This window comes from Papaver somniferum, unplaced genomic scaffold, assembly GCF_003573695.1.
Source record: "Papaver somniferum cultivar HN1 unplaced genomic scaffold, ASM357369v1 unplaced-scaffold_158, whole genome shotgun sequence".
NCBI classification, from domain to species: Eukaryota; Viridiplantae; Streptophyta; class Magnoliopsida; order Ranunculales; family Papaveraceae; genus Papaver; species Papaver somniferum.
The window spans coordinates 2,992,744-3,006,695 of record NW_020625264.1 but is presented as its reverse complement, the minus strand read 5'-3'; the positions used below and the strand labels follow the sequence as shown (position 1 = coordinate 3,006,695).

At 36.1% G+C, this 13,952-nt stretch overlaps 2 protein-coding genes across 2 annotated transcripts; one reads left to right on the top strand and one right to left on the bottom strand.

Moving 5' to 3' along the window:
- The first annotated feature begins 4,728 nt into the window (after window positions 1–4,728).
- LOC113337162 (inter alpha-trypsin inhibitor, heavy chain 4-like) lies at window positions 4,729–10,541 on the top strand. The gene is made up of 13 exons (XM_026582858.1): window positions 4,729–5,282; window positions 6,518–6,670; window positions 6,782–6,994; window positions 7,078–7,167; window positions 7,293–7,409; window positions 7,518–7,787; window positions 7,938–8,100; window positions 8,365–8,442; window positions 8,623–8,723; window positions 8,882–9,052; window positions 9,190–9,264; window positions 9,608–9,715; window positions 9,992–10,541. The coding sequence occupies exons 1-13, from the start codon at window positions 4,893–4,895 to the stop codon at window positions 10,316–10,318; spliced, it is 2,256 nt and encodes a 751-aa protein (XP_026438643.1). The 5' UTR covers window positions 4,729–4,892; the 3' UTR covers window positions 10,319–10,541.
- Window positions 10,542–10,665: 124 nt separating this feature from the next.
- Window positions 10,666–13,483, bottom strand: LOC113337163 (protein LAZ1 homolog 2-like). Its single transcript, XM_026582859.1, has 9 exons — window positions 13,407–13,483; window positions 12,634–12,811; window positions 12,494–12,550; window positions 12,302–12,410; window positions 12,015–12,199; window positions 11,842–11,930; window positions 11,502–11,751; window positions 11,117–11,350; window positions 10,666–11,037 (listed from the first exon to the last, which is right to left on the bottom strand). Exons 1-9 carry the CDS (start codon window positions 13,451–13,453, stop codon window positions 10,822–10,824), a joined length of 1,365 nt encoding a protein of 454 aa, XP_026438644.1. The 5' UTR covers window positions 13,454–13,483; the 3' UTR covers window positions 10,666–10,821.
- Between the last annotated feature and the right edge of the window lie 469 nt (window positions 13,484–13,952).

Sequence of the window (13,952 nt, the reverse complement as noted above, 5' to 3'; positions counted from 1 at the left end):
TAGTTTGGTTTAATACCTTTGAGAGTATTTAAGATCTCAAAGTCTTTCATACAATCACTACTCATCACCCCGTGGACTAGGTAAAAAAGGAACCATGTATTCTCTTGTGTTGTTTGTTAGCTTACTTGCACTTATTTTACTATCTTTTTTATTGATATTATCACTTACATATAATCGTTATCATCTTACTACGAACGCGTCTATATTTACTCAACATCTCCTGTTCAATTAAGATATTTGTATTGCTTAGTGCATGATTCTATTAGCTGTACACATTATGTAGACTTAGCTTACTGGAAAAATAGTAGTCACACGAATAACACATTTAGGCCTAGTTCTCCGTAACAAGCCCTGCTTGCTGGACTGGCCGCAGTGCCTATTGAGTCTGTCATCCAACAACTACATTAAGTAAACTCATAATAAAATAAAATTAGCAACACTTAAACCAAGTACACTCAAACAAATATTAAACCCTTTCTTTGAACCTTGTCTCGATGGTCGCGATACTTCGGTATGAATAGTCTCGATTCCTAGTTACAAGTACCGACTAAAGGTACAAGGAATTAATGAGTCAAGAGATGCTTTCCAAATCTCAAAGAATCTGCCATACTAACGAAACTTAACTAAATGAGCAATTCAACACGACCAACTCTAGTAAATAGTTATTTTTCTTTTGATGACCCAACTGATTACATCTGGATCAAACTTATTATATCTTCGGAAAAAATTATGAAACAATAAATTATAGAAAACTTTGTAATTCAATTGTATATGTGCCCGACGGATAAAAAGCAACTTACGAAAAATACTTTCAAGTGAGATGTGCAGATACCTCAAATCAAACATCAGGAAAATGAAAAACAAATAATCTGACATCTTATGCGGACCATACTAGACGCCGAATTTGATTTATTTTTTTTCAGTCAGATCAAAACAAATAAAGTGCAGGTAAACTCTTCCACATGCTCCAATCAAAAAGACAAAAATAAAAAAAGCAGTGACTGAATACAATCCAAATAAAAGTCAAGTACGACCTTCCCATTAATTGTTAGAAACAAATCACTTATTTTCACGTGAGTAATAAACACCTATTATCTTCCTTCTTCAACTTTTCTGGTTATTTTCATAGTCATCTCCTAAAGTTATATCTACCCTTTTCGATTTATTTTATTATCCATTAAAATCCATTCTTAACCTTTCCCCCTTGGTTTCTAATCAAATCCATTCAATTCAAATTTCTGAACGTTTTATTTAACTCCACAATTTCCTTCACAAACTACCTACTTCCCATTGAAAAATATTAATTAGATCTCTATCACATCCCTGGTTCACCATAAGTAAAATTTCCATATAATAATTTTGGTTTTTTTATTTTACCTTAATATATCCTCAAATGAAAGAGTCAAAGTGTCCTTTGATACTCCTAATGGTTATGCCAAAAAATTAGATGATTTATATATATTTTGGAACCTAGGGACAAACAAAAATCCTAATGTATATTTGATTATAGGAAAGAAAGAAAAAGAACAAAAAACAGTAAGGAATCGGTGAAGAAAAATTAAGCGAGATGACTGATGGCATAAGTGAGTTTTTTCAACCCACATGAGATGATTAACGAAATATTTTAATTTTAAAAGACTGTTGTCTTTAACTTATGTATGGGTTATACTTAGTCAATGCCTAAGAAAATAAATAAATAAGTCCGTAACATTCGCATAGTATTTAACAAACTTTCCTTTACAATAACCGTCCCTTTTCTCCCTCCTTTTTCTCTCATTTCCAAAAATAATCTCAATATTTTATTTATAAATTCTTTCTATTCCCAAATCCGAATCCCCATTTCCATTTCAAAATCATCCCCTAATCCTCCCACAAACCCTAATCATCAAATTCATTCATGGCGGAAGAATTCGTGAAACTAGTAGAAGATGAAATCAATCTCTCCGAGAAAATATATCTTGGCAAAGATAGAAATGTTATACCACCAAGAACAATATCGATGTTATCATTATCGTCGGAGGGAAAACAACATTTTCCGGTTATAATATTTTCCAGCAAGGTGCTCCTTGGCTTCAGGTGTACCACTTTAAGATTGAACTAAAGTTGACCACGCTGAATAAATTATGTCATCCAGAAAATATCTCATCCTATAATTATTGTCGTTTATTGTGAAATTTGCATCTGGAGCATTTCCATACTCCATTTTTTCAAAGAAAGCGATTTTTGCAAAATAGTGATGTCGTTATTTGAATTCAGGAGTCCAAAAAAAGCAGTCCATATGCAACAATCATAAGTAGACAACTCTTCCAGAACAACTGGTTTTGAGTAGTGTCCCTTATACTTCCCTTACCCAGCATAGGCTACCTAGTATTCTGAGAAAGCCTCACTTCGCACTTTCAACTAGAAATCAGTCTACATAATCTTGCTTTAATGTCGCAAAAAACATGGACCATAATGGTTAGCTAAAGTTCCGCAAAACATGGCCAGATTTTATTATTTTATTGTTTTTACCATACGATGTACTCATCAAGGGAATCCACTGGCATACCATAACCTAGAATTCTTAGGGATGTTGTTTTCAATCAGGGCTATATCCCCGTACATTTAGTGCATCAAATTGATAGTTGAATTTAGGGTTTACCTGGTATAGATCTCCGAAAAGCCTAATAACTAAGTGATGTGGCATACGAAAGCTCCGTTGAAAAGTAATCACACATCATATGTTGATATCCTTCTTTCGAAATATTCATGTATATCATCTTGTCATTGTTGATATCAGATATAGAGGTCGCGGTACTTTCCTTATGTATAATTGTATCATGACGCACCTCATCCTTTCACCTTCGTCTGAATCTTCATCCATTTGATCCAGCTAAAGCTAGCATCCACGATTATTGTTGTCAGAAATATATCGAAGGAACTTCCTACACTTCCTCATCTTCCAAATTAGGATCCATAAAGAGAAAAAATTTGATCCAAACGTCTTAAAAAAAGAATATATTGATGAAAGAAATTTGATTAATTTCTATGAAAATAAATAGAAGCCATGTGAGTTTACTGGTGGATGTAAGATCGGTTTATAAAGGTATGATATGCATATAGCCGTTGGATAAAAATGTATCCTTATTGTCTGATATGAAGACGACCGCTCGAGACTTGTATGAGTGCCGGATCAATAGGAGACGGTCCTCGACTCAACTTGGGACGACCGTCCTTGTTGATGACGATCGATTCATTCTCCATTGGAATGCATTTTCTCCACTACCCAAAACTAGATTTTCCTATCCACCTGGACCCTCAAATAATAAAAATTTCTCTCTACCACTAGATTGGCCTTAACCTACACATATATGTGTCCAACAAATTAGATGTACTTGACCAGACTCAAATACCTTTTTCAATTTGATCTGTCAAGAATTTTGTGTTAGCGAGTTTCGAACTCAGGCCATCAATATCATAACTCAGTGATTTGTCATTAACTGATGACACGGGGCCCTCAATCAAGTACTTGAATCAGGTGGATAAAGTAAGTCATACTTTGATCCAACATCAAGAAAATGAATAACCACAACGATCTAAAATATGAATCAACCGAACCAAATGTCAATTCATATGCATTCCCATACTAACAATTTTTTTTCTTCTTCTGATGCATCTAACTCATCTAGGTCTAAGTCATTAAATCTGCATCTGACATTTAGCTCACAAGTTATTGATTAGTAAAGTTATAAAAAACTTTTAAATCCTGTCAGAACAAAATAGTACCTGACTTAAATAGTCCCAGAACAAAATATGAACTGTGTCGGACATCAAAAAAGTATGAAAAACAAACAATCTAGCATGCACAAAATGTAACTTATGTCGAGTCAGACTCAGATAGCGCATCAGACTCAGGAACCAAGGCGTATGATGCAAACACACAAGGTGCAGACTGCAAAAACTCTCTCTCTCTCTTACTCCTTTTACAGTAGGAAAACAAACAAACTAAACTCTCAGGCAACCAATCTTGCTCATATTTGGTCCTTTTTGGGCCGGATCTGAGCGGGATTTCATCTTATTTGTTGCTTCAGCTAGTTTTTTCATATTTTCTCTTACCTTTTGGTGAGCTTAGTCCACTCTTACAGTGATTTTATCTCCTCTTTTCAAGAGATTTATCTCGGTTATAATGGTTGTTCTTGGTTACTTGGTTGGGTTTTTAGATCACTGGTGATGCTCTCCATTGACGAAATCTTCATCTTTTTTGTTTTTAGCAACAAAATCTTAACCAGAATCTCCATCTTTGAATTATCTGGCGACGAGATTTTCATCGAAATCTTTATCAAAGATGATTTTGACGACAAAATCTACATCACCAGGTAAAAGAGATTTGAACAAATCACTCTTACTCCAAGAGCACATCTTTCTAGAGTAGAAAAACAAACTAAATAGTTGGAGTTTAATTCCGAGAATAACCATCCTATTTTGATTTAACCGAATTTTATTCATATTTGTATTTGTCTAACTACGATAATCATTCTCTTTCGGTTGACGGATTTTTGGGTAATGTATTTTTAAGATATGTTATTGCTTCGGTGTATTCTCTAATTTTCCGTCTTTCACTTGTCCCATGATTGGTGAAAAAAGACAAAAATGAAGCAACCTACTACCCTCCGTAAAAAGTCGGTCACATTGACATAGTATTTAACGAACTTTCCTTCACAATCACTGTCCCTTTCTCCCTCCCTTTTTCGCTTTCCAAAATAATCTCAATATTTTATTCAATAAAAGTCTCTCCCATTTCCCTTACACCGCACTATTCGGATTCCCCAAATCCGAATCCCAATTTCCTCACAAATTCTTCCCCAAATCCCCCCACGAACCCTAATAATTTCCAATCATCAAATTCATTATTCATGGCGGAAGAATTCGTGAAATCAGTAGAAGATGGAATCAAACTCTCTAAACGAATCTATTTCGGCAAAGACAGAAACGTTACACCGCCGAGAGCGATATCAATTGTATCGGAAAAACAACAACAATATTTGCCGGCATCTCCGATGATGTATGGTGTAATTTCTGATCCATCCATTGTTGATAATCCTGATATACCTAGTTATCAACCGCATGTACATGGTAGATGTGATCCGCCGGCTTTGATTCCGTTGCAGATGAATAGTATTGAAATGGAGGCGAATGTGTGGTTGGATACTGTTTTTGTGAGTATGGTTGGATCTTGGCGTGTTCATTGTGTTATGGGGAGTCGGAGTTGTGATTGTCGGATTGCTATTCCCATGGGAAATCAGGTATGCGTATTTCTGATTTTGGGATTTTTTTTTTTTTTGTGTGAAGTTGTGATTGTTGTAGCTGAATGATGTTTGGGGGTTTCTTCATATTTTTGTTTTTTGTTAAGAATATGTTTATGGTGTTGTTTAATGTGAAATTCTAAGCTGATAAATTCGAACTAGGTTGCGTATAATTGTAATTTAGGGCATGGAATTGTGATTATTTGGAGCTAATCATGGTTTGGGGGTGTTTTGATTTTGTATTCTAACGTAAACTGGAGCTGATAAATTCGGAGTGGGTTGCATTTTACTGTAAATTAGGGGGTAAAATTGTGTTTAGTTGAACTGAATTATGTTTGGGGTAATTGAGAGAGCTTATAAATTGGAAATAGGTAGCGTTTTATTGCAAATCAGGAGGTAGAATTGTGAAGTTGTGATTATTGGAGCTGAATCGTGTTTGGGAGCTGAATAATTTGAGTATGATGTTGTTTCATGTGAAAATGTGGGCTGATAATTTCAACTAGGTTACACATATCATTGTAATTAGGGCATCAAATTGTGATATTGGAGCTAAATCTGTTTAGGGGTTTCTTGATTTTGTGTGTTTTGTTTCATCTTCGTTAACTCATTTTGAAATACAGTATAGTGTTTGAACTTATGCTGCATATACGCTTTATTTGTGTTGTTAAAATTAGAGGTTTTGTCATGATGATATATGTAGATAACGAGATTAATCTCTAAAAATAAATGTATGAATTATTGTTATACACGTATAGTCTGATATCAATGGAGACGGCTCCTATGATTCAGTTGAGGTATAAATGAAAAGGGGAGAGATAAGATCACAAACACAGAATTTCAAATTAACACTTAGTTACCTATTTCCGATGATAGCTGAAGGCTTGGGTTTAATCTGTATCTGTGTGTTCATATATAGCTCTAAAACTCAAAAGACTGACACAATAGGTCATCTTTATGGAGGGTTAGGTGGAATTGTAGGAAACAGTAGTTATTTTCCTTGCTATTCATACCCTGTTTGCACCAAACTCAACCAATATTGGGTAAATAAAGGCGGTTAGATTCTAATCACACTGGGTTGTGCCGTAAAGTGGGCCTGCACGTATAAGCTTAACCACTGTGGCCTTTGCTGGTGCAAATATAAGCTTGACCGTGTAAATTTTTAGAGTGTCTTGGATACTGCTTTGGCTAGCTTGCTCTTAAGGCATAAGTATAAGATTCGGCTAACAGCCTAACAGGGTTCAATTCTAGGTGTTGAGATTGAAGTCAACAGAAGGTCTTTTCATTCCCAACTAACTTCTGTGGAAGACACTACAGATTGTGTAAAGTTAGCGAAAGTTGAAGATGGTGGCTTTTTGAAACCCCATATATTTACCTTGACGATACCACAGGTAATGTTTTAATTGATCCAATATTAATTTAGGTTTATCGCCAGAAGTTGTAGGTTTTTTTCTCCTCTGTATTTTCTGAATCATCTACATGTATTGCTCTAAACATTGAAGATCGATGGAGGGGCAAATATATCTGTCAAAGCAAATTGGTCTCAGAAGCTGGCGTTCGATGCTGGTCAGTTCACTGTGAATATACCATTTAGTTTTCCAGAATATGTAACTCCTGCAGGGAAAAAAATCGCCAAGAGAGAAAAAGTAAAATTGAATGTGAATCCTGGTATTGGATCAGAAGTTTTATGCAAGACATCTAGCCATCCTCTGAAGGTGGGTCTTAGCTTATATTTTGATAAACATTTACATCTGACTGTCAAATTGTATTTTCATAACATGATTGCACAACATTCCAGGAAATAAGACGCCAAGCAGGAAAATTGGCTTTCTCATATGAAGCAGATGTTCTTACATGGTCAAATATGGAATTTAAATTCTCTTATGCGGTAATAATTACGATTTATGAAGGATATCTTGTTACAACTTCGATGTAATGTTCGCCGAATTTTCGTTCCAATATCAAGAGATTCAAAACAGTCTTACTCAAACCTTCCTGTCTAAGTGTCTGCAGGTTTCTTCAAAAGACATATCTGCTGGGTTGCTGTTGCAATCTCCACCTGTTGATGATTTAGATCAGAGAGAGATGTTCTGCATCCATCTTCACCCCGGCAATCATCAGACTAGAAAGGTGCAATTCATTAATTCAGTCTGCATGTTTTGTTGTAATGTTACGAGGTTCTGCACTTAGTCTATAGTTTGATTGGATTACGTTGTCTCATTCTATTAAATTTGATAGGTTTTCAGAAGGAAAGTGGTATTTGTTATTGATACAAGTGCAAGTATGAAAGGAAAGCCCCTTGAGGCTGTGAAGAGTGCACTCTCTGCAGCCCTCTCTAAGCTCAACCCCGAGGATTCTTTCAGCATAATAGCTTTCAATGGAGAGACATATTTATTCTCTTCGTCCCTGGTGCCAGCAACAAAGGAAACAATTGAAAATGCTACTCAGTGGATAAGCATTAACTTTATAGCAGAAGGTGGTACAAACATATTGCTACCCTTAAATCAGGTATAGTCTACATCTGGCCGATTTTTGCATAATAATTAGATAAGGAAAACACCTCTTTGTACGTGCTTCCTTGAGATTTCTTATCACAGTGTAGTCCTTTAGTGACATCAAAGATCGCAAGCTCTAACTTACCTTTCTGGGTTTTCCCAGGCAATAGACATGCTATCTGGTGCTGAATCTTCTGATTCAGTCCCTCTCATTTTTCTTCTAACTGATGGGACTGTGGAAGACGAAAAGCATATCTGTGATGTTATGAAAAGTCATATGAAAAATAAAGGGTCTATGTCTCCGCGTATCTCTACATTTGGGATAGGTAAGCATCCTAGTGGTCGTGTAAGTTTTGACAATTTTTTTTTTCGTAATTAGTAGTTTCCGTACGGAATTTTTGGTGTTGCATTCTCTTCGATGCTATAATTTTTCATAGTCAAGAAGCAGCAGAAGAGGTTGATGCAACTTCTACGACATTTTCCAACAAGATACTCACTGACATGTCTTTCCCATGTTGATGGAATTTATGATTGATATGTGCATTCAAAATTCAAAGTTGGTAATTGTTATAAAACAAAAAACTTTTCAGGCACATACTGTAATCATTATTTCTTGCAAATTTTGGCACAAATCAGCAGAGGCTATTATTATGCGGCTTATGAAGTAGGTCAGTTGTTTACTATGTACCACGAGATTCGTATTTATCAAGGTTTATTTCAGTATAAAGCTTTCTAATTGTTACGTATACTGTTTACAATGATATTACATAGCATCATATGGAAACATAGTGACGCGATGATGGGTATTTCAGAATTCGAAACTTACAGTCTTCATTGTGCTTCATCAGATTCACTCTATGTCCGGATGCAAAAATTACTTACTGAAGCCTCTTCCATTATTTACGCGAATATCACCATTGACAGTATTGATAATCTTCAGGAACTTGAGGTTTGCTTCTCCTGGTTATGAGCTTTGTGGTTACCGATTGTGGACTTCATGTTTGTATTCCCTAGAAGCATCATATGTTGATTGGATTTTACAGAGTCAAAGGATTCACTTAATCTAATCCAAATTTCTAATTACATACTTCTTATTTGTCATGGTAGGTTTATCCGTCCCTATTTCCAGACCTGCTATCTGGAATGCCATTAACTGTTTCAGGCAGATACAAAGGGAGGTTTCCTGATTCTGTTAAAATTAAAGGCGTTTTAGCAGATATGAGCAATTACGAAGTAGATTTGAAGCTGCAGCAGGCGAAGGATATACCTCTCGACAGAGTATAATCTCTCTTTCTTGTTTTTCCTTTTATTCTTGTATAAGAATATCTAGGGTATTACCTATAGAGGCTACAGTACCTGCAACTAGATCATTGGTACTTCAAATTGTTTTCTCTTAATTGTTGTCGTTTTTATAGGTATTCGCTAAAAGGCACATTGATGTACTCACTGCTCAAGCTTGGTACACTCAAAGCAAGAAGCTGGAAGAGAAGGTTCGTTACTGAAAATGCCATATTAGCTGATTTAATTAGAAATGGATAAGAAATGTGACTGTTAATTCCGTCCGTGAATCACATCATAATGATCCTATGTATGTTTTCTAATTTGTACTCCGTGTAAATGAAAGAGCATTTGAAGAGATTGTAAACTTATGTTATTACTCGCGGAGGCTATGGCTGGATCAATGGAAGAGGGGAAAAAAAAATCTTATCTTCCAACATAAAGTTCTGTTCACTTTGTGATGATGCTCTTTATTTCATGTTAATCTGGGAAATTTCACCTAATTTCGCGTGGCATTACCATATTGTTTTACCTCTAAACTGTTATGTATTGCAGGTTGCCAGAATGAGCATACAAACTGGGATTCCATCTGAATATACGCGTATGGTTGTTCTTCAGAACGATGGAGGGAAGAAAGCCTCAGATTCAATTGATATACAAGAGGTAAGCGTTATACTCGACCAAATTGTCTCTGTTTTTCTTCTTTCGGAGCTTCTCATCTAGTACGTGGTGCCTCTATGTATTGTCCTGAAAGCACAATTGCACATTTTCCTTAAGAAGTTGACTCTAGATGAACCAAACAGATTGTTGTAAAATTAGAACGATTTCATGGTGATAGGGTAAGCCATAGGAAAATCGCCAGTAGGGCCAAGTTGTGTGAATAATTCATTTTTCTGTGTATACTCATCAGTCATCTGTGGGAAATTGAATGGAAACTAGGTAAACAAATTGGACTTGCAGAAGATGGTCGACTCCGAAGGTCGAAAAATAATGCTGCTGCAATGCTTGGGAATTGGTTTTGGCAACCTGACAGCCACAACGGAAAGTATACCTCCTGGATGGGGAGAACCCGAGTTACCAGAACCTGTCGCAGATGCATTTGTGAAAGCAGCTTCAAACTGTTGTAGCAGTCTTGCAGATTTGTGTTGTTGCATGAACTGCATCAGGTGTTGTTCCAGTATGAATAACCAATGTGGCATTCTTATCGTACAACTTTGTGGTGGTTTGGCGTGCTTAGGCTGTTTCAGCTGTTGTGGAGATGATTGATGATGATGAAAGACCACAATCAGCGTCACTATTTGTGGTTGTATGATTATCCATGTTTCTGATTGTTGTGTGTATATCGATTTTCATATAATTTATCAGGGCAGGATGTAACTAAAGTTTCTGCTTGCCACTTGCTGTTAATACCTCGGATATACGGAATAGAAAAGGATACGGTATGCCTAAATTGACAACAAATTACAATAGAAACTGTAAAGTTCAGACTTCTGCTCTTCTAGTTTTTGCACTTAACTTGGTTTTCCTAGTAAGTTTACAATGGCTGCAAGGAGCACTTTGGTTTTACACACAACTGTACATAAAATATGCAAGAAAATCTGGCTTATCTGAGAAATTTCGTACTATACTGAAAAATTATTTTCTTACAAATTATCCGTCGAAAAATCTTTCAACAAACAGCTAACAACCACCTACAGACTGAACCTTTAGGGAGGTTTCTATGTCGGAGCACCTCAAAGCAATTTGTATCCAGGATATTTTCATTTTTCCTATCTGTCAGTTTCATCGTGAGTAATTATCTCTTCAGATCGTTCCAAGTTGGATCCGTCTCCTGAAATGTTTTCTTCTATTTGTTCAACCTCTACCTTAGGTCCTTCCTTTTCGGAACCGATTGAAATGTGATGAAACTTTTCTTGTATTTTGGTCACTCCCTTCTCCACTGGTTCCATTGCTTGGTTTATTGTCAAAACAACATCCTTGACAACCTATTACAAAGTGATAAACTAAGAACGATAAATCGAATTTCATCCACACACATGGTAGTGAGATAGAGAGAGTGCTTACATGTTGACCACCTCCAAGCACGATATCCTGTACGCTCTCTGTAACACTTGTTCCAGGGGCCTCCACCCGGGTTTCCTTTTGTTCAACCACTGCTTGTTTCTCTTTACCATCCTCCTCTACCTTGAGGTTGGCTTTGGTTGTAATGGAAGTGACTTTTCCTTGTTCAGAGACTGTCAGGAAACGATACGGTTTGGGCGAGAAGACAAAAACGTGCGCAACTGCTGCAATAGCCATCTGTGCAAACAAGATCAAGAAACACAACGTATCCCTTCTATATTAGAATGCTATCATGTCTGATAATAATAAGAAGAATTGACTAACGATAGGTTAATAAAGGAATAAATTGAAACAATGAATCAATTTCCACGTATTTATAACAACTTACTTCTATACATATGAGAAAATCTTGAAGTGCATTTTGAAATTTCCCCTCTTTAGGTAAAACGCCAACTGCACACAGTATTGAGATACCCATACCTTGCCACCAAGTTGCAAATACAATAGCTTTAAAGCTAATGAACTTGGCAAGTGGTTTTATTGGTTGTAGCTTTTCATGAGTGGCATTATAGAACTTCACGAGACAGTACAGAGCCCACATCTGACTGAAGTTATATACTAGAGCTATATAAGGGTACCTGCAAAATTTGTTAACCACAAGAATTTTAGCGTATCAATACCCGTAGGACATTCAAGCGTAATAACTACAAGAATTGACTGCTACTTACCCATAATACCACTTGAATTCTCCGTCTCCATAAACCCCAAAAACCTCTAATATCAATGCCAATAATGAACAAACCGTCTTCAGAATCATCTGCAAAAATCTCAAGGTATCGGATTCCATTGGGATCAGATCAATGTACAAACTGAATGGAAAGAAGATGAATAATCGACTTACATATTGTACAAGACCAAATTTTACAATTGTGTACAAGTTTTCTCCAAGAACTTGCGGTTGGAAAAAAAAGTGTTTGAATGATGGATTTTGTAATGTCTTATTCTTGCTCTCTTCTTCCAGTAATGGCTCCGAGAGTTGTTTTCTTGATTCATATTCGAGTAGTTGTACAACTCTTCGTTCACCACCTACCTCATTCATGAATCAAATGTCACTTGGCAACACTGGAAAAAAATGCAACAAATGTCTTTCCTAGAGCTATGAAGGACAAGGATAAGGATCGAGCTTACCAAGACAGGCAACTAAATATCTGCCAAAAGAATACAAAGCAAATGCTTCGTAACAATTCCTTATGATGTCACATGCGACAGATAATTTCGGATTCCATAATGATATAATCTGAAAAGAACCAAAAAGTCATAACAAGGTCAAGAATGTTTGCAATCTTGTAGTTAAGTCTCATAACCAGACATGATACTTACAGACTCACAAGCATAGAACGGAACCATGAACAGCACAGCTACAATCCATTTTTGTTCCTGCAACAGACTTGTAACCCATATTAGACACACTCACCATTAATGTTAGCTTTGAACTTGGGAAGAGAACACGATAAACTAACCGGGGGATTAGTATACCATCGGAGATGTTGCAACATGAGAATGATGGAAAGAAACAATGAAACCAAGACAAAGACCGCTCCAATGATCAGTGCTGGCTTATAGAGATCACCATAAGTTCCATCAAAATACGAGGAGTTCATTATAATGCCACCCATATCTTCTTCAATCACCAAAAACCTACACATTGAGTAACACGTAGAATTTGTTACATCTGTAAGCTAAAGTAAGCTGACCCATTTGATTCTTAATCTGACTCACTAACTCGGACTACTGACAGACCATATACAAATACTTGTTAAGTTACATGGATGTCCAGTCGAAAATTTTACATCTCTCTTTATTTAAAAGCTGATCTAGTGACTCAATGAGGCCTTGTGTCAGGCTCAGGCTAAGTTCCTACAAATATTAAAAAAAGACGGGCTAACACATGAGTCAGACTCAGATGATGATTCAGCCATTTACACATTTTAAGATATATTGAAAATGGGTTCTCATAAACTGCTAAATTCATTCAAAATTTAACATTCAGTGGTAGAAAACTAAGTTGACAGTCCAACATATGAATCAGACTTGGGTCTGACTTAGAATTCTATGTCCGACATTTCCAGTTTCCATATTTTAGTACTATATTGAGAATGGGTTTTCTAAAACTCAATCAGAATTTAACATCAAGAACAGAAGAACTTCAAATTCATCCCGACTTGTCATCAAAAACAAATCGAGTCTGACTCAGATGATAACTATCAGAAGTTTAGAAAGAACTCGTACTAACCTGTGATGATAAACTCCACCATTAAAAGGAAACCTTGGATATGTCATCCTCCCGTCTCTGCTACTGAAAATCTGAAACCCAAAAAGATTAAAACCATAACAAAATTGTAAAAAATGGATTATTAGATTTTGATAATAACAGAAAAGTTTGGTTTTTGATCTAATTTGCTGACACGACATAACATGTCAGTCCACGTGGCATCACCACGGCGAAAAAAACGGTACACGTACCTCTCAAATCTCAACCGTTAATCTAAAAACTTTTATAAATAAAGCATCTTATTTCTTATACATATATACCTCCGATTAAAGGAAATGAATTGAAAACCCTAGCTAGTTGAAGATGTCAATACCCAAAGCGATGATGAAGATTATACACAAGTATACATCATGGGAAACTATGGAGGATACCGATAAGGCGGAGAAAAAGTATCATGATATGATGTATCGTTTTTTGCCTCCAGTATTTGATACTTCGGATCTCAAAATAGAAGTTGAGGATCTCGAAATACAACTGGGAGAATGGAGAAACTGGATTCTGAACTCA

Bases quoted from the DNA above. Each gene is read 5' to 3' on its own strand.
- LOC113337162 (XM_026582858.1), top strand. From the start codon at position 4,893: ATGGCGGAAGAATTCGTGAAATCAGTAGAAGATGGAATCAAACTCTCT. The intron at 7,788-7,937 runs GTATAGTCTACA...GGGTTTTCCCAG, and splicing joins TATTGCTACCCTTAAATCAG to GCAATAGACATGCTATCTGG. The intron at 8,101-8,364 runs GTAAGCATCCTA...AAAACTTTTCAG, and splicing joins TATCTCTACATTTGGGATAG to GCACATACTGTAATCATTAT.
- LOC113337163 (XM_026582859.1), bottom strand. From the start codon at position 13,453: ATGACATATCCAAGGTTTCCTTTTAATGGTGGAGTTTATCATCACAG. The intron at 12,411-12,493 runs GTAAGTATCATG...GGTTCTTTTCAG, and splicing joins CGTTCTATGCTTGTGAGTCT to ATTATATCATTATGGAATCC. The intron at 11,752-11,841 runs GTAAGTAGCAGT...CAAATTTTGCAG, and splicing joins GAATTCAAGTGGTATTATGG to GTACCCTTATATAGCTCTAG.